At 45.9% G+C, this 22,140-nt stretch overlaps 3 protein-coding genes across 3 annotated transcripts in view; 2 read left to right on the top strand and 1 right to left on the bottom strand.

The window, feature by feature from the left end:
• LOC140116870 (uncharacterized) overlaps nucleotides 1-22,140 on the bottom strand; it is a 401,113-nt gene that overhangs the window by 149,133 nt on the left and 229,840 nt on the right.
• On the top strand, nucleotides 5,020-8,248 carry LOC140119746 (uncharacterized). The gene is made up of 2 exons (XM_072139100.1): nucleotides 5,020-5,077; nucleotides 6,275-8,248. The coding sequence occupies exons 1-2, from the start codon at nucleotides 5,020-5,022 to the stop codon at nucleotides 7,801-7,803; spliced, it is 1,587 nt and encodes a 528-aa protein (XP_071995201.1). The 3' UTR covers nucleotides 7,804-8,248.
• LOC140119745 (uncharacterized) overlaps nucleotides 19,559-22,140 on the top strand; it is a 41,810-nt gene continuing 39,228 nt past the window's right edge. The window contains exon 1 of the mRNA XM_072139099.1: nucleotides 19,559-20,059. Coding sequence (XP_071995200.1) covers nucleotides 19,559-20,059 — 501 coding nt within the window. The remainder of the gene's footprint in view (nucleotides 20,060-22,140) is intronic.

Below are 22,140 nucleotides of genomic sequence, written 5' to 3'. Positions count from 1 at the left end.
GCGGTGGAGGGACCCTTTCACAAGACTTCATTACGTGTGATGTTAAGGCGATGGGTCTAAAATCACCATAGTCGTTTTCTCTTTTGGGTTTTAGTAGAGGACGTATACATGAGACTTTATTAGGTTTCTTGAAAGTCCTGCTTGATGTTAAGGGGCTGCCTTACAAGGTAGCCGAAGAGGCGCGGATCACCTTATCCCATCCTTGAAGAATTATTTTAATAATGTGCATCTCAGGTTTCTATAAGGTGTCAGGACGTCACTGTCTATTTCTCCATGGAGGAGTGGGAGTATATAGAAGGACACAAGGGCCAGTACAAGAACTTCCGGACAGTGAAACGCTGCCCAGGTGTGGACAATGGCAGAGACTACATGGATGCGAGGATATTGGACATTACCATAGAGATGATCTCCTTGATAACCGGAGAGGTGAGAGTCTCCCAGGACACGGCTCTTATCTCTAGGAATAACAGCGGGAAATGACTGGAGAGGTGAAGGATTCTTAGGATCTATGTAGTGATCAGTGTCTCCCCATACACAGGATTACACAGTAGTGAAGAAGTCGTCTGGTGAGTGTGTGACCCCCCGTGTGTCAGGAGGATGGACCCAGAGCCCCATCACCGAGCCTCCACCTCATTCACTGATACATGAGCAGAAGATCCTAGAACTTACCTCCAGGATCACTGAGCTGCTGAGCGGAGAGGTGAGCGCTGCCGGGAATGCTGGGACATTGTACAATAACACAAGGGAGGTGTCTGGGTGATGACTGTGTCATTGTGGGTGTCAGGTTCCTATAAGGTGTCAGGACGTCACTGTCTATTTCTCCATGGAGGAGTGGGAGTATATAGAAGGACACAAGGACCAGTACAAGCACATCATGATGGAGGACCACCAGCCCCTCACATCACCAGGTAAGAGGAGACCTTCCTGATTATAGAGGACAGAGCAGGTGTGAGGTCACCTCCTCCATCATCTCATCATCACATATAGACAATGTATCAGTCACTGTGTATATTTCCTATAGATGGATCCAGTCAGAGAAATCCACCAGAGAGATGTCCCAGTCCTGGAGATTCCCGAGATATTAAACAGGAACCAGAGGAGAATGTCCCACTGAATCATCAGGTAGATGGAGCTGATATTCCTGTAAATCCTCTATAGATGGATGTAATGAGGCTTCTACTAACCTTCCCCAGCATCAGTGGGGTGGAGGGCCTATGGGAGGATGTTGAAAGTTGCTGTGAAGTCCTGAAGTCCATGAGCGCAGTCTCCACCTCTGGATCAGATCGGTTTATGCAGTAATATCATTGTAACATTAATGTTGATGTGTAAAATGTTCACGTTGGATCTTTCCAGGAAAGTTGTGGTGGAAGGAGGAGCGGAGAGGAAATCCCCTCATCAGTGACAGAGGAGGGTAAGATTCTTTCATGTATTTTGTGGGTTATTTTTCCCTTATACATTGCAGGGAGAGGTCACATCCAGGGGAGGAGATGGAGATCATAGTCCATCAAGTCCAACCTTTAAGAATAAAACAAATGTTTTCTCCACATAACCCGTGATATTTGTGCTCTCCAGAAAGACTTCCAGACCTTTAACATAGAGTCCATAACAACCTCCTACGGCAGAGAGTTCCACAGTCTCACTGCTCTTACAGTAAAGAATCCCTATCTATGGCAATGGTAGAATTGCCTCTCTTCTAGACGTAGAGGATCCCCCAGTCTATGCTGATGATAGAACAGCCTCTCCTCTAGGTGTTGAGGATGCCCCCTGTCTATGGGGATGGTAGAACCTCCTCTCCTCTAGGTGTAGAGGATCCCCCTGTCTATGGTGATGGTAGAACCTCCTCTCCTCTAGGTGTAGAGGATGCCCGCTGTCTATAGTGATGGTAGAACCTCCTCTCCTCTAGGTGTAGAGGATGCCCCCTGTCTATGGTGATGGTAGAACCTCCTCTCCTCTAGGTGTAGAGGATGCCGCCTTTGTAATGTGATGGTAGAACCGCCTCTCCTCTAGGTTTAGAGGATGCCCCCTGTCTATGTTGATGGTAGAACCGCCTCTCCTCTAGGTGTAGATGATGCCCCCTGTCTATGGTGATGGTAGAACATCCTCTCCTCTAGGTGTAGAGGATGCCCCCTGTCTATGGTGATGGTAGAACCTCCTCTCCTCTAGGTGTAGAGGATTCCCCCTGTCTATAGTGATGGTAGAACCTCCTCTCCTCTAGGTGTAGAGGTTGTCCCCTGTCTATAGTGATGGTAGAACCTCCTCTCCTCTAGGTGTAGAGGATTCCCCCTGTCTATAGTGATGGTAGAACCTCCTCTCCTCTAGGTGTAGAGGATGCCGCCTGTCTATGGTGATGGTAGAACCGCCTCTCCTCTAGGTGTAGAGGATGCCCCCTGTCTATGGTGATGGTAGAACCACCTCTCCTCTAGGTGTAGAGGATGCCCCCATTCTACGGTGATGGTAGAACATCCTCTCCTCTAGCTGTAGAGGATGCCCCCTGTCTATGGTGATGGTAGAACCGCCTCTCCTCTAGGTGTAGAGGATGCCCCCTTTCTACGGTGATGGTAGAACATCCTCTCCTCTAGCTGTAGAGGATGACCCCTTGTCCCGGTCACAGGCCTAGGTATGAAAAGATCTTTGGAGAGACCCTTGTGCTGCCTGTTCAGATATATGTAGATTGTAATGAGGTCTCCCCTCGGTCGTCTTTTTTCTAAACTAAATAACCCCAAGTTTTGTAATCTGTCATTGTATTCTAGTTCCCCCATTCCCCTGATAATCTTGGTTGCTCTACTCTTAACCCGTTCCAGTTCTACTTTGTCGTTTTTATACACTGGTGCCCAAAACTGTCCACAATATTCCATGTGTGATCTGACCAGGGATTTGTATAAGGGCAGAACTATGTCTTTATCATGAGAATCTATTCCTTTCTTGATATAATCACAAGCCAGGAGACTCTGCAGTACACCCAGCATCACATGGTACACTTACATGTCGATAGCAGTGGTTGGCTGGCCTGATCAGGTGACCCTGGAATAGACTAGCTCCTGCCCGCGCTGCTCGGATCATTCTCTGTCTGGATGCCGTTAGGGATAGAGCTGCTGCTGGTCAGAGATAGCGTTGGGGTGTTCTATTAGATTACTGTTGGGCAGGAGTGATTCTACAAGAACCCAACAGCCCTTGTTAGGGCTACTATAGCGTTATTTTTTTAAAAAACATTTGCTTGTGGCTGGGCTTGCCATATTGTGACGAATTTGCAGGGAGACTTGCGAATGTTATTTTTGGCTCTTAGTGACACATATCCATTTCAAACAGCTAAGTGGGAAAATTTATTGGGGGTTTGATTGAATTAGGCACAGTCTTTTTTATTTTTTTCATAGCTGCCTCCACACGTCGTCTCCATAGCTGCCTCCACACGTCGTCTCCATAGCTGCCTCCACACGTCGTCTCCATAGCTGCCTCCACACGTCGTCTCCATAGCTGCCTCCACACGTCGTCTCCATAGCTGCCTCCACACGTCGTCTCCCTAGCTGCCTCCACACGTCGTCTCCATAGCTGCCTCCACACGTCGTCTCCATAGCTGCCTCCACACGTCGTCTCCATAGCTGCCTCCACACGTCGTCTCCATAGCTGCCTCCACACGTCGTCTCCATAGCTGCCTCCACACGTCGTCTCCATAGCTGCCTCCACACGTCGTCTCCATAGCTGCCTCCACACGTCGTCTCCATAGCTGCCTCCACACGTCGTCTCCATAGCTGCCTCCACACGTCGTCTCCATAGCTGCCTCCACACGTCGTCTCCATAGCTGCCTCCACACGTCGTCTCCATAGCTGCCTCCACACGTCGTCTCCATAGCTGCCTCCACACGTCGTCTGCATAGCTGCCTCCACATACTTGAAACTAAAAAGTATGCTGGATTGATTTATTTTATTCTCTTCTTAAATTCAAGCAAATCCTCTCATGTTACATGTCAATGTCACATAAAATAAGTACATTGTCTTCAAGTAAAGTTTAAAAATCTATTCCAAAAAATTATACAACCAAAAAAAAACCTGCCGCTGCCTCCGCATGCCGTCCCCTATAGTGTCAGGGTCAGTTATTGGGTGTTTTAGATGCCATCTCGCCTCACTCTGTCATGGCCATGCTGTTGCCCATAATTTTGGCATAATGGTACGATTAAGCAGCCTCAGAGGCATCAATCCATGCTGCCCCTGCTGTTTCCTGTCCATTTTCGTGGTGTTTCCAACCAATAAATGACCAGTTTCTTCCTGTGATCCCTACCGGATCTTTGTGCCTTATAGCCTTAGAGAAAGCGTATTCCTGATGCCCTGTGCTCGTGTTGTGAATTCCCGTTGTGACCCCAATTTAGTTTTTGACATTGATCCTTCTTTTGCCTGTCCCCGACCTACGATTCTGGTATAAGACTTCACCTTGGCCGCCACCGCGGACAATGTCGCGCCTGTGGAGTGACCGGGTGGGACCACGCCGCACCCGCTTTGGGCGGGTAAAAACCGGGTACCACTTAGACTCCACTCCCAGGTGTCGGCTTGCGTCATCGTCCGCAGTGATCCAGTGGGTAATCTACCCCTGGTGCCTGACAGTGACCCTGTGTCTTTCCCCACAAGGCCTAAGGCACATAAGAGTGGAGTGGGTTTAAAACACGTACCACAGAATTCTCCAACTAACTCTAAAACTGCCTTCACAATGGTCCTACCTACCAACATTCCCAAAACATTTGTATCATATTTGCATTGGCTCTTTTGGGACATGTCACTGTGTCCCGAGATCCAGTCTTATGAAGCAAGACAGGAGTTTTATAGACCCAATATATCAGCATTAACTGAGAGAATCTCTTCTGAAAGAGACCGATTAGTGGTCAACCCCTGTTGGTCCGTCCATTATTGGCTCAATGTCTTCCTCCCATTTTAGTGTCAGAAATGTGTGTAGATGTTTTTGCAGCTGTGTCTGGTATAAGACAGAGATTAAGCCTCGCGTGCTGTCCCATTAAGTAAGTGTCCCTACAATAGGATGATCTGCCTTCGACAGTCCAAACATGATGTAACTGATGAATGTTGTAGAATTAGCGGTGAGGAATATCCAACTATCACACTGGTCCCCATCTTGTATGTGAGCTACTGCCAATATTCCTTTTTCCTTCAAATTTATATAATTCCAGAAGATAGTCTTTCCTTGGATAGTCTTTCCATTGTCTACATCACTCACCGCTCACCCCATGTGCAGTGGAACCTGCCCCTCTACCAGAATCTTCCCCGCCATCCCCTAACCAGTCCCAACTCCCCCTCCTTTCATATGTTGCAATTATTCAGCTATGTAATAAACCCTTGGGGTTGAAAGCGCCAAACCTCCCTCATCCTCATCTCTTTGCAAATACTCTGGGGATGTTTAACAGATACCTCCGTCTTCCTTTCATAGAATAGATAAATGTATCTAAATAGGGGCATTATGTAATATATAGAGCCACTGGGGCATGAGCACCACCATTAAGTTGCAGCATCCTATCACAGAGACAGCAGTCATTTAGTCCATGCCATTATTTTAGTTTACATTCGCTCCATCTGAGTGAGCACGTTCGAGGAGATGTAGTCCTCGGGTGTCACCAAGATAACAATTCCTAGATATCTGTATGTACTTTATTTCCTAATATGTGTATATTCTAGCTGTAGGGACTCAGGAAGACGTTCTACTGGCATTAATAAGGATATATCCCAATTAATGGCCAAGCCTGATCTCCAACCGAAAGATTCAATGGGGGAGAGTAGAACCAGACAATTCTCTGCTGCTCCAGATTAATCCCTGTATCTGATTTTATACTGACTGATGGATACATCTCCCCCAAAAAGCTTCATAATAGAAGTCAAAGACGACTCCACATCTCCTGTAGAAGAGCTTGTCCCCTGCATATAATGATATCTGCTCTTCATATATAAGGTCACCTCCTAGTTATACGTGCAAGCGCTTCTATGGCCAGGGCAAAGAGCAGGGGCGATAAGGGGAGCCCTATCTCATGCCCCGACTCGGAGGGAAGCTGTCTGACACTCCGCCATGTACATGCGTCCTAGCCATAGGGGAGCCATACAGCAGTTACACATATGCCATGAATCTGGGGCCAAACCCCATCCTATCCAAGACCAACCACAAGTATTACCAATAGACACCGGCAAATGCTCTGGCAGTGCCGAATGACAAAACATGTTGGTTTACTTCTACTTGTAACTGGGGAAAGGAAAACCTCCAATAATGATTTCTTGTCTGTATTTTTCAGGAGATGAAACAGGTTCCCGTGGACTCCCCTCATCTCCTTGTGGTGAAGTAAAAGATAATCAATCACATCTTTCCTCAGAGGAGGGAAATCATGGAGATAAGCGGAAGTTTTCATGTCCGGAATGTGAGAAGCGTTTTACCCAAAAATCATATCTTGTTGTACATCAGAGAATTCACACAGGGGAGAAGCCATATTCATGTCCTGAATGTGGAAAATGTTTTACTCAGAGCTCACATCTCATTGAACACCAAAGGATTCACACAGGAGAGAAGCCATTTTCATGTCCTGAATGTAAAAAATGTTTTACTCATGCATCAGCTTTAATAAGCCATCAAAGAACTCACACAGGAGAGAAGCCATTTTCATGTTCAGAATGTGGAAAATGTTTTCCTCGTAAAGCAAATTTACTAAGACATCATCGAACCTGCACAGGGGAGAAGCCATTTTTGTGTAATGAAAGTGGAAATTGTTCTAGTGAGAATTCAAAGCTTGTTCAACACCAAAATACTTACACAGGGGACAAAATCTTTTCATGCCCGGAATGTTCAAAATGTTTTACTCAGAAATCAACATTGTTAACACATCTAATATCTCACACAGGAGTGGAGCCATTTTCATGTTCAGAATGTGGAAAATGTTTTACTCAGAAATCAAAACTACTAAGACATCAAAGAACTCACACAGGAGAGAAGCCATTTCCATGTTCAGAATGCGGAAATTGTTACAGTCAGAAATCACAATTACTTCTACATCAAAGAACTCACACAGGAGAGAAGCTATTTCTTTGTTCAGAATGTGGAAAATGTTATGCTAAAAGATCATATTTACTGTTACATCAAAGAACTCACACAGGGGAGAAACCATTTTCTTGTTCAGAATGTGGAAAATGTTTTATTAACAAATCAAAACTGCGAAGACATCAAAGAATTCACACTGGAGAGAAGCCATTTTCATGTTCAGAATGTAAAAAATGTTACAGTCAGAGATCAGAATTACTTATACATCAAAGAACTCACACAGAAGAGAAGCCATTTCTATGTTCAGAATGTGGAAAATGTTTTATTCGGAAGGCAGAATTACTTCTACATAAAAGAACTCACACAGGAGAGAAGCCATTTTCATGTTCAGAATGTAAAAAGTGTTATAGTCAGAAATCACAATTACTTATACATCAAAGAACTCACACAGGAGAGAAGCCATATTCATGTTCAGAATGTGGACAATGTTTTACTCGGAAATCAGATTTACTGGCACATCAAAGAATTCACACAGGAGAGAAGCCACTTTTTTGTAAAGAATGTGGAAAACATTTCAACTGTAATTCTGATCTCTGTAAACACCAAGAAACCCACAAGAGCCTGAAACCATTTTTGTGTACTGAATGTGGAAAATGTTTCAGCTATGATTCACTTCTTGTTCGACACCAGAGAACTCACACGGGGGAGAAGCCATTTTCATGTCCAGAATGTGGAAAATGTTTTACGCAGAAATCACATCTTGTTTCTCATCTGAGAATTCACACCAAGTAGAAGCCTTTCTTATGTTCAGAATGTGGGAAATGTTTTACCTTTTGTTTTTAGTAAATGATCAGAAAGCAGTTTTTGTGCTTCTAACCAGTGGCCTCCGTCCCATCTCTCCTACTTCAGAGTTTCTGTCAGAGCAGAGCTTTTACATTTCACCTTGTTAACCTTCCTACTTCTTATGTGCCGCTTCCCAAATTGCCCTCATAGTAGCCAAATCCTCATTAACCCCTTCAGGAACGATGGCCACTGGTGCCGAAATGTCCGGGTCATTTTTTGATGTTCGGCTCTGCAGTTCTTTAAATGACGATATCTCTGGAAAAGCTTCACAGGTCATAACAAATTTTACTTAGTTTTTTTTTCGAGACATGTGAGACTTTATCTGGAGAAGATAATTACATATTAAAATGTGCCAATAATTGACTACAAATGTGAAAATATAAGCTTTATTTTTCCAATTAAAGTGTTTTCTTTAATAAGTAGTAACTTTTACCCAACTATGTTATAAATATGTCCAGCAATATCCCATCCCCCTCACCCGGGATCAGCTACAGGTGCAGAGGGTGCATGTACTTCTGCAATAATGGAAAGTGAAAGTGTTTCCTGCAGCGTCTTCTATATTCTGCCTTCAGCTGAGCGGCTGGAGCCGGGGAACACTTCAAGTGCCGATATCTCCTGAACCCTGGCACCTAGAAGCACAATCCTAGTGTCCTATTACACAGAGAGAGTGATATATGGATTGTCTACAGATGCTTCACAGAACCGGAGATATCCACTCTTAAATTTACAATCGCAATAGAAAGTTGTACATAAAATCAACCTTTTTAGTGGAAATTTCAGGCTGGATATCTCCGGCTCTGTGAAGCCTCCATACACAATACATATATTGTAGAATTGTGTTTCTAGGGTACAGGAGATATCGCAGTTTGAAGTTGGTTACTGTCATGATGTAAATAAACGTCCTTTCTGCAATCTGTCACAGTAAAATCTGACGTATATATTTATGCGGAGCGGTTGTGAAGAGGTTAAAGTGGAAGAACTTTTCTATAACTGAAGCCATGACAGGGGCATTATTAAGGACCAGCAGCTAGTATGGGTTTAGCTTCCAAGGAGCCTTGCTTCTAGATTGGTCACCAAGGTTCAATGTTACCTGTATAGGGGTGTGGTCAGATAAGGATAAGGATCTTGTGACCATTGGTATCACCCTATTATCAATGGCCAAGTCTATCCTAGATAGGGATGTGTGAGAGGCAGAGTCCTTCTGCTCCTCAGATGTTTATTTCTGGAGAGAAGTGGCTTCTTTGCTGCCCTCCTTGACATCAGGGCTTGCTCCAAGAGTCTCCGTCTCACAGAGCGTGCAGATGCACTCACACCTGCCTGCTGCCATTCCTGAGCAAGCTCTGCACTGCTGTTAGCCCGATCCTGAAGCTGGAACACTTTTAAGAGATGGTCCTGGCACTTGCTGGTCCTTCTTGGGCGCCCTGGAGCCTTTTTGGCAACAATGGAACCTCTTTCCTTGAATTCCTTGATGATGCGATAGATTGTTGACTGAGGTGCAATCTTTCTAGCTGCGATACTCTTCCTGTTAGGTCAGTTTTGTGCAGTGCAACAATGACTACACATGTTTCTTTAGAGATAACCATGGTTAACAGAAGAGAAACAATGATGCCTCCTTTTAAAGTGTCCAGTGGTGTCCATTTTATCTAACCCTCACACCTCAGTCAATTCCTTAGGATAAGATTTCAGTTTGAGACGGGAGGAGCCTTTACGTTCCACCCCTCTTTGTACTTAGACTTGTCTGCTGACCAGACCCCTCCTATCCTTTCCCTTTCTACTACAGCACTCTGCCTGTTCATCATCCTGATTCTTCACTCTACATAAATCAACATGGCCCTACACCTTAGCACACTCAAAAAGCCAAAATGCCAAAAAAAGCCTCCTGGGCTAAACATCTATGCAGCCTTGTTTTCACCTGTGTTTCTTAGCCAAAACGCCGAGATCAATGTGACCAGCCTTACACAGCCAGCATTTCCTTGTTCAAGCTCAGAGCGAACAGACGTGTCAGAGTTTGCAAGATACATGTTACGCCGTGAACTTACTAGGACCGGTCTCACAAGGTTTGATGACCAGCCTGAGAACTACAGAGGCTGGAAATGTTCCATCAGAACCGCAATTAGTGACCTCGGCATCTCTGCTGCTGAAGAGCTAGATCTGTTGATTCGATGGCTGGGCCCACGGTCCTCAGAACGTATTAAGAGATTCAGGTCTGTCCACATTGGTAATCCTGCAGCAGGTCTTACAGCTGCTTGGGAGAGACTAGAGCGAACCTATGGCAGTCCCGAAGCAATTGAGAGTGCTCTCTTCAAACGGTTGCCAGGTTTCCCAAAGGAATCTGGCAAGGACAACCAGAAATTCCAAGAGCTTAGTGACTGACTTTCAGAGCTCCAACTAGCCAAGATAGACCCTCACCTACTTGGTCTCAGCTACCTGGATACTTCTTGTGGGGTAAACCAAATAGTTGCCAAACTGTTATATGGCATTCAAGAAAAATGGACTGCAGTTGGGTCAAGATACAAAAGAGAGAATCAAGTCTCTTTTCCTCCATTTAACTACTTCTGTGAGTCCAAGAATGACCCAAGCTTTTCCTACGGTGAGTCCAGCGGCCTCAGTTCACCTCCTTCTAAATATGACACGCTCCAGTGTCAGTAAAAAAGACTGATGTTCTTCCCACTACAAAGGTGGGAGAAATGGAAAAGGCCTCTGGAAGTGTTAGAGAAAATATGGACTTCCCTTCTGATGGCCGCTGAAAGGCAAAACTTACTCCAAAACCTGCACACTCTATACCGAGACTTGAACTTTGTGCAGCCATGCTAGCAGTTGAAATTGCTGAAGTAATACGAGCCGAAATAGACATTGCAATAGATTTTTTTACATTTTACACTAATAGCAAGGTCGTCCTCAGTTATATACATAACCAGACTAAACAGTTTTACATATATGTCAGCAACCGAGTAGAAAGCATCAGAAGTTTCTCTAAACCTGAACAGTGGCATCGACTCAGTTTCTATGGTGTTTTGGCTGCCGGAGGAAAAGTTGACAAAATTGTGTGGGTCGCTAGTGTCTTGTTTAGGAGCTAGGAAGGTGACCTTGCAACCATGCCCAGGGGCTGTGGTTTTTTCCCGTCGCCTATCCTTGGCTACTGCAGGGGTACGGACCCACAGCATGGGGTCCATAAAGCGAACAGCATTAGGGCAGATTTGCATGTATGGGACTTGTTTTGTCATCATACAATGGTCATATGTGTTGGTGTGAGGCGGTAGTTTCCAGTCCTGACCAGCAGTTGTTTTCCAATGCTTCTGGCGGTGTAGGTTTTTGAGTAATTTTCAGTTCTGCTTGGTGCGCTGAGCTTTGGCTGGACCATTGGTGTGAGTGGGGTTGGTGCGGTAATCTGACCTTGTTGGAGCTATTCCTCATAGTCATTGCGGTGGAATTGTGGGGTTCGACTATGGCAAATAAGTCAGTGGTGTTTTCGATGGATAACATGAGCGTTGTTCAGGTGGTTGTCTTTCTTCTTCTTCTTCTTCCCCCGTTTTGTGTTGGTTGCAATGTTTTGGTTTTAAGGTGAATCCAACATAGCATTTCCCTTAAGCCCGCCATGTGGCGGGGTTGACAATGCAGTTGCTGATGCCCTTTCCCATTTTAATTGGCAGGTGTTTCGGGGTATTTGCCCTTCGGCGAACTACGAGGTATTCCCCTGCTCCAGCTCCCTTTGGTCCACCATGGAAGCCAATTAAACCCACCGATTCATTCTTCAGTTGCCCTTGGAGTTGACTTGGAGTGCTCACGATAAAGCTTTTGGGGAGTGGTGTAAGATGGTGGGTACTACAGGTGAGGATTCCAAACTGGGGGTTACATTGTGGTATTTGGAGGGTTTTCGGACGCAAGGGGTGTCAGTAATATGTGCTCAGTGGCGGTTAACTGGTGTGGAATTTTTCTTTAAATTGCATGGTTGGGTAGATGTGACTCATTATGCAGGTTCTTAAAGAATGGAAGAAGGACTCGTTGCGAGGCTCATTGCCCTGCTTCCTTTTCTATACTGCTACAGCTTTTACCCCTTTTGGTTTCGGTGTGCAGGAACTCATTTAAAGTTACTTTATTTCTTCAAAGTGTTGGCTTTATTTGGGGCCCATCGGGTGTTTGAATTGCTTCCGCACAGTGCATTGTCGATCATCGAGTTGCATTATGAGGATGTGTCCATTCCTGCCGGCAGCCTGCTTTTTCGCATCCACCAATCCAGAACTGATGTATTTGGTTGTGGTTGCTGCGTGCAATTGGGGGTTTGGCATACCCAGTGCCAGCGGTGGAATCGTTTTTAGCAATAGGGATGGGGGTCAGTTTTTGTTGCATACTAATAGCTCCCCTTTCACGTGATTTCAATTAACCGTTTTTAAAAAGGTGCTCCTATCGTCTTCCACCTATAGTCCTCCACCTGGTGAATTCGGCACTCATTCCGTATAGGCGGAATTGGGTCTCTCGGATATGGATGTGTGTAGGATAGGGCGCTCCGATTGCTTTCCCGGTTATATTTGTCCTGATTTACTTATTAACTGACTCTTTTTCCTCCTAGATTCTCGCACTATAGTATGGATTCTGGACCACTTCTTCGTTTACTGGGCTGAGCAGCAGACTATGATTTGTCCAAGTGGAAGATCGCTTGGTTTCTGATGTTTGGGATTTGGGGCATGCAGTGGCTCAGGCTCTTCCAGAGTTGGTGGATATCAGCCGTTACTCCAACCCCCTTCCATTCTGGTGCTACATTAAGTGGGCAATGAGTTATGCTCAGTGCGAATGGGGAAGTTGGTCCCTTTGATACAATCAGACCTGGAGTTTTTTTCCTCATTTTTTTTCAAGATTTGTGTTAGTTTGGTTGAAGATTATTCCCAGGGCAGTGTGGCACTGAGCTAGGGAGGAGGCGGGAATTGAGAGGAGCATGAGACTGGTGAACACAAGAGTGTTACTCCTCTAAGGAGTTGGTGGACAATAATCGGGGTCTGTTGTTGTCCGATGGAGTTCACTTAACAGACATTGGGCTAGACATATCTTATCTTGGGGTCGGGGGCTCGGGGGGACATGTAGTGGGTACATTTACTCTTACATGGCAGTGAGGTAAATGGGTTTGTACCCACATGCCCAGATTTCATTCTTATTAAGTTATTTAATGTTATAAAAAAAATGTTGCTACTCAGTAGCAGTTTAAAGTCAATGGGGCACATTTACTTACCCGGTCCTGTCGCGATCCCCGCTGTGCGTTGTCCGACGATCATGGATCACTAAGATCGATTTCCTGCTTGTGTCGCTTCCTCGATCAGGTCTGCTGGAGTTCACCATCTTCTTCCTGGTGCATGTAAGTGCTTGGCTTGCAACAAATTTAAATGTTAAATCCCGAACTTAGTGGGAAACTGTCGGATCGTCCTATGGCCCACCCCCTGATTTGTGTTGCATGAAAACCGTCACGTTTGCACCAAAATCTGATCACGTGCACCACAATATCCTTTTAAATGCGGTGCAAATCAGTAATCATCGGAATATCCGACATCAGACATTTATGCGGTCCGCGGACCCTTATTAAATATATTTAATAAAGCTGTGGCCGACTCCCTGTCGTCATACCACAAGTTTAAATTTAAGGTGTTTGTCTTTATTTTACTTAAAGGTAATGGCTAGGGTGGTTAAATTGGGTTACTTGTTATGCAGGTATTCTTCACTGCTGTAGAAGGGAGGGGGGGGGAATCTCATAGTCTCCCCCATTGACCTTGGGTCTAAAAATATAACACTGTGCTTTGAGCTTTGGGCTGGAATGCTACAATCCCTGTCTTATGAGAATATTAGAACTGCAGACTCCTCTCTCTCCCTTGTCTCCTATCGGACTACAAGACCCTGAAGTAATACAAAGTAATACAGAGGAATACCGAAACACTTTTTTACACATGTTATTTTAAAATCACTTCTCCCATGGCCTGCTGTCTTGCCTGAATGAATTTCTATAATCCTCAGTATCAAATAAGCCAAATGGACCATAAGAAAAACAAACAACACTGTCCTCTCTATAACATCTGAACACTGGATGATCAAATACAACAAAAACAGTTTTTTCTATGCACCTGCTTTTTCCACCACAATGCTACAAGCTGTCACGGGTGCCCCTAAGTTACCCTGAACTGGCTGATCTTACCACCATCGTCGTTCAGCAGTCTCAACAAATTGCCGCGCAAGGACAGCAGATTCCACAACTCACTGCCACCCTGCAGCAATTGTTGGCTAGTCAGCACCAGCGTCCAGTACCTATGGTACCACCCATTACTTTGGCTGCTGCGTCTACTGCTGAGCCCAAGCTGTGTCTTTCCATGCCCTTCCAATTTGACGGTGAGGTCAAGTTATGCAGGGGCTTCATTACTCAGTGGTTCCTACATATTGAACTGATGCTTTCACAGTTCGTCACAGAACGAGCTAAGGTGATCACTCTTCTTTCTGGGAAAGCCCTGGCATGGGCTACTCCCCTCTGGGACAGGAAGGTATCCGGTCATGACTACTGTCATAGCGTTCCTCACTGAATTCCGTTCCGCCTTTGAGGAACCTGCCCAGGCGTCTTCTGCTGAGATCCTTGAGAACCTGCGTCAAGGAGACTCCAGTTCCGTACTTTAGCCTCTGAACTGAATGGAATGAGGCGGCCTTACTTGCTACGTTTTAAAAAAGGACTGTCTGCACGGGACCTGCCATCTACGCTGAGTGATCTCATCTCTCTGGCCACTCAACATCTGGTTTACTGATTGCTCTGAGGAGCAACGTCTGGAACAACCGCAAGTCTGTACTCGACATCTGCCATCTGGTTCCAGTCTTCCAAAGACCACCTCAGCCGTCTTCTGTGTCTGCTGCAGAGAAACCCATGGAGGTGGATAGAGCTCGTCTGTCTTCCCACGAGCGTTCCAGACAAAGATAGGAGAACCTCTGTCTCTATTGTGCCAGCCGGAGCACTTTCTTGTCATGCCCAGTCCATCCACAGTGTCCGGTAAAAGCATGCACCTAGGGTTCTTGGGAGAAGCGTCCCTAGGTGAGAACAAAGCTTCTCCACGACTGAACATACCTGTCTTACTCAGCTCTGGGACAGGTAATCAGGTTTAAGTCTCAGCCTTCCTGGATTCCGGTTTTGCAGGAAACTTTGTGGCTGCTTCCCTGGTCTGTCAGTATCATCTCCCTGTGGTCCGTTTCGAGAAACCACTGGTCATCTCCTCTGGGCAGATTCTTAGCCAATGTCTTCTCGGAAAAGCAAGCAGAGACTTAGCCACCACACTGACTTGTCCATCCACAGTGTCCGGTAAAAGCTCGCACCTAGGGTTCTTGGGATAAGCGTCCCTACCTGATTCCGGATTTGCAGGAAACTTTGTGGATGCTTCACTGGTCTGTCAGTATCATCTCCCTGTAGTCCGTCCCGAGAAACCACTGGATATCTCCTCTGCGCAGATTCTTAGCCAATGTCTTCTCAGAAAAGCAAGCAGAGACTTTGCCACCATCTATCGCTGTGCAAGCCTCCTCCTTGGGGTCGCGTGTTTCCTCTTTCTGTGCCTCAAACCATGGCCAATTGCCTTTACGCTAAACGCTAAGTGCCAGATTTATCAAAAGAGTCTTCCTTTCCTCGGGTACATCATCTCTGACAGGGGACTTCCGATGGATACTGCCAAGTTATCTGCGGTACTTCAGTGGCCTCACCCAGTAGGACTCAGTGCTATCCAGAGGTTCTTTGGCTTCGCTAACTACTACTGGCAGTTTATACCGCATTTCTCTTCTCTCGTGTCTCCCATCGTGGCGCTGACTAAGAAAAACGCTAATCCAAAACTCTGCCTTTGCCTCTGCTCCCGTTCTCACATGGCCTGATACAGAGAGACAATTCCTGCATGGGCGCCATCTTTCACGCAGCAGAAATCGGGGGAAGGTGAACTCCGGCGGACCTCGGTGCAGCGGTGACACCTGCTGGATATCGGGCGCATGACCTTATTGAATCCCGGCAGACCCAAATCCTCGTCGGACAACACGCCGCGGGATCGCAACTGGACCGGGTAAGGTAATGTGCCCCATTGTCCACCGCAAGCAGTGGATTAAGCCGACACCTGGGAGTGGAGTCTAAGTGGCACCTGGTTTTCACAGAACGGAACCAGGGTCACAACGGGAAATCCGCAGACAGGCACTAGGCAACGAGCTAGGAAACAAGCTTTCTCTGAGGCATATAGTCCAAAGATCTGGTGGGGAATGCTGGGAGAGGCCGGCTTTTATCAATTTCCTGGGAATGGCCAGCACCAATTAGCAGTGCGCTGGGGTCGGGCGCGCCGCTCCACCGGGGCAGGAATGCAGTGAGGGGAGCCAGGGACCGCAGAGAAGCAGGGGTGTTCCCACTACCTGGGACGTGGGTTGCGGGGGCACCGAAATGACGAGGGGCAAGGGCGTGTACCCGTGACACTAATGTTATGGCCTATACCACATAAGTATCTATATATTACATTAATACGTACATATACCTGGAATATTGGTATTATTTGCTTTCAGAGAAGTCCCTCAGGCTGGCTTCTCTCATTTCTACCTCCTATACGGAATATAAGTACAAGGCTCTCATGGAGGAATCCACGCAGGGAGAAGTGGGTACACCTGAGGTCTCAGTCGAGGACTATGTGCTCACATTCAAAGACCGGATGCAAACCCTGGCCAGTCTTGTCTGTGAAAACATGGCCCAGACTCATGCAGGTCAGTAAAGATGGTTTGATCGAAATGCTCGATAAAGAGTTTATGAAGTCAATCAAAATGTGTGGTTTCTAGTCCCTAACCACAAAACAAACTTCAGGCGGCATGGAAAGGGCTTTGTCCAATTCATCAATGCCAGAGGGCGGAGTTGGGCCGCGAACTGTGATGGTTACTTCATACCTCAGCTCCTCACAGCTACCGACCTTTATTGCCCGCTAGCACAGAAAGAAAGCCCGAACCATGGTAAAATACAGAGGCAGCGGTCCCAGGCAGCACCAGGCACTGGCAGGGACAGTTAAAAACCAGTTAAACCTCGATCAATATCTGCTTAAGAAGCTCCGTACCCGCCGGGAACCAAAACTAAGATGGCGGCGAGCCGCATGGAGCTAGAGAGAGCAGAGGAGGACTGGGAGCACTACAGGAGGAGAGGAGGTAAGTGGGGAAGAAGAGATCGCTCCGGTCTCATGGAATTTTATCAGGCAGATGCTGTATCAGGCACTTACCTTAATAGCGAAAGAGCTGTCAGATATCAAAGATGACCTACGCCATATTGGCGGGCGAAAGGAGCAAATAGAAGAGTAACAGGGAGAACTACTGGAATTTAGCAGAGGAGTTAAAAATACGCTTAGACGGCATACAGACCCGATCAATACTGCGCATCTGTGGTTGGAAGACCAAGAAAACAGAAGCTGCCCCTGAAGAGTCCCTGAGTCAGTAGCACACGAGGCCCTGTCTAAGATGGCATCCCTTCCCCCATCTCCCTTTCCTGATCTGTCCCAACCTCACCTCAAGATCTACAAAGAACTGAATCTTATATTACTATGCCTGATCTGAAGTTTGCTACATTTAGGGGCTTCAATGAGCCATGTAAGCGGAGACAAATATTGAGATACCTCAAAGGATATAGGGCAAATTTTGTACTCTTACAGGAGACACATTTAAAGGAGGGTAGGGTACCGCTCCTCCCCTGTTTTGCCTACAATAGGTGGTATCACTGCACCTATACCTCTGCGTCCAGGGGGGTCAGTATAGCTGTTAGCAAAAATAAGCCATTTAACATGACTGGGGAGCTGCATGACCCCTTTGGGCGTTTCCTCTTCATTAAAGGAAAGATAGGCAGTCAGATGATTTCTATAGCCAATCTGTATGCACCAAACGTGGAACAAACCCAATGGCTGGTTGAGGCCCTTGACAGATTTGAACTGTTTAGAGAACGGATGAAGACCTAAATGTGAGCATAAACCCCCCTTATTGACACAACGGGTACACATCATTTTGCTCGCAAGAGGCTAAAAGCGCTGAAAGATATGCTGGTTAAAATGCAACTTATAGATGTTTGGAGACTACTCAATCCAGAGCAAAGGGAATATTCATATTATTCCAGCACACACCAAACGTACAGTAGACTAGACTATATATTTCTATCACAACGACACATCTCGCTGGTCCAAAAGTTGTCGGTGGGAAGCATCCTATTACCTGACCATGCCCCAATTCTATGCACTATAAATTTACCAAGGTTAACCAGGGGAGACTGGAGATGGCCCTTCAATCATACTATCTTTGAAGACTCACAGTACTTTGAACAAATTAAAAACATGCTAGAAGCATACTTCAATAAACATAAAACGGAAAACATGGCCCCAACACTACTTTGGGAGGCTGAGGGGAGAGTTTATTATTTCAATAGGGGTTTACGTCAAGAAGAAAAGAGTTAATATATTGAAACGACATGCTCACAAAAATCTCAAATCTTGAAAGGGTGCATTAAAAGACAAAAGCCCAAGAGATATTAGAACTTACAGAATTGCGACAAGAGGTCAAAAACATACTTAACGTTAAAACAGCTAAACGTATGCTGGCAACAAAAAGTAGATTTTATGTCCCAGTGGGTTAAGAAGCAGAATGAAAAGACGTATGTAATGGAGATTCAGACGACCTTGGGAGCTAAGAAACAAGACACCAGACAGATAGCAAGTGCCTTTAGAGATTTATAACCTCTCCTCGTCCTTAGAAACACCAGAAATAGGAGACATTGATAAGTTTCTAGAGAAGCCTAATATTCCGACCTTAACGACTGAAGACCAAAAACTTTTACAAGCGCCATTTACTACCGAGGAACTTGGGAGAGTGCTGCGATCTATCCCAGTGGGGAAGGCTCTGGGACCCGATGGGATCCACATTATATATTACAAAAAGCTTCATACCTTATTACTCCCCCACTTTGCGTCCGTCTGCAATAGGTTAATGCAGGGAGAGGTTCTGCTGAGACAATCCTCGGAAGCGAACATCTCGGTAATACACAAGGATGGGAAAGACCCCGTAATGTGCAGCAGTTACAGGCCCATCTCGCTGCTCAACACGGACGTAAAGTGGTGGGCTAAGGCTATGGCAGCCATACTGAGTGAACTGCTCCCCAAGCTGACATTGCCAGAACAGACGGGCTTTGTACAAGGTAGGCAGGGACACGAGAACACATGTAGAGCCATTAGCCTGGTGGAATACGCAAAACAACACTATATACCGATAGTGCTGATAGGGAACGATGCTGAGAAAGTGTTCAATAGGGTCAGCTTGGTATTCATGAGGAAGAGTTCACGGCACATTGTCCAGGACTTTTGAGATAACGAACGGGTCGCGCCAGGGCTGTCCCCTGTCCATGTATCTGTTCATACTGGTGATGGAGACCTTACTCAGGAGTATGCAAATCAAACAAGAGATAGAGGGAGTTGAGGTGGGTGGCTACCACCACAAGACTGACACATTCGCGAATGACTTTTTGATCTTCGCCACCAATCCAGAGGTTTCTTTACCAGTATTGACGGATATGTTTGAGGAGTTTGAAAGGCTCTCGTTTTTCAGGATAAACCTGGAAAAATCAGAAATTCTAAACATAACTTTACCCCACCACAAAGTATAGACCCTTAAAAATATGTCTCCACTGCAATGGCCAAAATACTCCATAAAATATCTGGGAATGAAGCTCCCAGCGAAGCCCACTGACATTTTTAAACTAAACTTTCAGCGTCTTCTCACTTCTATTAAAAGCCAGCTAGCTAAGTTGCAAATCCCCTTCGTATCCTGGTTTGGAAGGAAGAACCTATTGCAAACATATATCATGCCAAGGTTTATATATCTCCTACAGGTTGCCCAGATCAAACTAAAGGCGGCCTATTTCACTACATTGCAAAGGCTTTTCACTAGATTTCTCTGGGACGGGGGTAAACCACCCATCAATTATCATATCCTCTCGCAGAAGAAGTCTGAAGGAGGGATTAATATTCCCAACGCACTTCAGTATTATGGGGCAGTCCAACTAAATAGATGGGCCGAGCTTCTTTCCCCCATTTGGAAGAATTTGTATCTCGACCTAGAAAGGTCACAACTCACGGTCAATAACCAGTTGCACCTTTGGGGTATAGACAACCTGAAAGCTAGAGAAGGCAAGCAAGGCATATTGGTTCAAGGCCCCATCGAGGTAATGCAGAAAATGTTAAATACAAGACCGCTGCTTAATAACGTTTCTACTCTCACCCCAGCGAACCTTATCCCATTTTTAATAGACAAAAAACGATGTCCGGCAACCTCATATTGGGATAGATTAAGAGGGCTCTCACTTAGAGATACTGGGGCAGATTTACTTACCCGGTCAATTCGCGATCCAGCGGCGCGTTCTCCGACGCTGATTCGGGTCTTCCGGCGATTCACTAAGGTAGTGCGCCCGATGTCCACCAGGTGTCGCTGCTGCTCTGAAGTCCGTCGGAGTTCACAATCCTACTCCTGATGCAGGTAAGTGCGTGTCAAGCGACACATTTTTTTTTTTTTTAATTCCACTTTGCCGAATCCGTTGGGTTTTCTGACGGCCACGCACCCCGATTTCCGTCTCGTGAAAGCCAGCGCCGATGCGCCACAAACCGATCACGCGCGCCAGAAACCCGGGGCAATTCTGGGAAAATCGGAAAAATACAGGAAACCTGACGAAAGTGCGCGAATTAGACCCTTCGTTAATTGACCCCCATTGTGACACTAGATAGGCCCATTACGGAAATTGTTGCGCGTATAAGTACTGAATGTAAAATCTCGGACTTCCTCCAGAAGCACCCTATAAAGAAGGTAGTGACAGCTCTTAGAGATGTCTACCAGCCCCTTCACCCGATGACACGGATGGAAGCCTATGTCTCCAGGGACATGTCTATTAAAGGGAGAGTAGCATTGATATACCGCACAATGACCTCTCTGACCCACATGATGAAACCACAATACCTTGGGTGAAGAGTTTACAGAGGCAGAAACAAAACTTATCCAAGGCACTTCTATAGAGTTTTCAAGGTGCATCAGAATTGAAGAGAATTTGTTTAAATTATTATCTAGATGGTACAAGACACCAAGCTTCTTGCATAGAGTTAACCCCGAAATCCCACCGACTTGTTGGAGATGTGTGGGAGGAGAGGGCTCGTATCTACACATCTGGTGGGAGTGCCCAATCATAAAAACTTTTTGGGATAAAATATTGCAAGAAATAGAAGACATCTGCAACATTTATATTCCTAGGGATCCAAGCCTAATCCTTCTCTGGCGCCCGACAGAGTTGTTTCAACTAGAGATGAGCGAGCACTAAAATGCTCGGGTACTCGTTATTCGAGACAAACTTTTCCCGATGCTCGAGTGCTCGTCTCGAATAACGAGCCCCATTGAAGTCAATGGGAGACTCGAGCATTTTTCAAGGGGACCAAGGATCTGCACAGGGAAGCTTGGCCAAACACCTGGGAACCTCAGAAAAGGATGGAAACACCACGGAAATGGACAGGAAACAGCAGGGGCAGCATGCATGGATGCCTCTGAGGCTGCTTAATCGCACCATTATGCCAAAATTATGGGCAACAGCATGGCCATGACAGAGTGACCGAATGAAGCAAGATAGCATCTAAAACATCCAATAATTGACCCTGACACTATAGGGGATGGCATGCAGAGGCAGCGGCAGCAGCGGCAGGCTAGAGAGTGGCATGGCGACATACCCTAAATGGACTCAGGCTTCAAACCAATGGGTGGCAGAGAGGAACCAAAGGAGGTGAGCAAGAAGCGCTCAAATAATATCGGTACATGATAAAAGTTTGCCAGTATATTTTGTGGATTACACAGCAGGGTGGCGACAAAGTTAACATGGAAGCCATGAAAACAACCCAAAATTCTGCCTGACACAGCTCGTTTGATAAGGGGACCATGTATGGAGGCAGTGAACTAGTAGTAGATTAAAGGTGCTGCAGTTAAAACTATGTTAGTTGGATCTTGGCATGGAGCTGGCGCTCCGCTGCCAGGCGAGCTTTCGCCAATCCAAGCCCCTGTCTCTAGGCTACTCCCCAAACAGCACTTCTAAGAACCTTTTGTATAAGATCAAGTGTAGTAGCGTTCTTATAAGTTTAGGATATGGCGGGTGAGGGGAATGTAAACAGATGCGCAAGAAGCGCTGAAATAATATCGGTAAATGATAAAAGTTTGCCAGTATATTTTGTGGATTACACAGCAGGGTGGCGACAAAGTTAACAAGTTTGATGTGGA

This window comes from Engystomops pustulosus, chromosome 2 (assembly GCF_040894005.1).
Source record: "Engystomops pustulosus chromosome 2, aEngPut4.maternal, whole genome shotgun sequence".
In the NCBI taxonomy this organism is placed as follows: Eukaryota; Metazoa; Chordata; class Amphibia; order Anura; family Leptodactylidae; genus Engystomops; species Engystomops pustulosus.
This window is presented reverse-complemented; position numbering and strand designations above follow the sequence as displayed.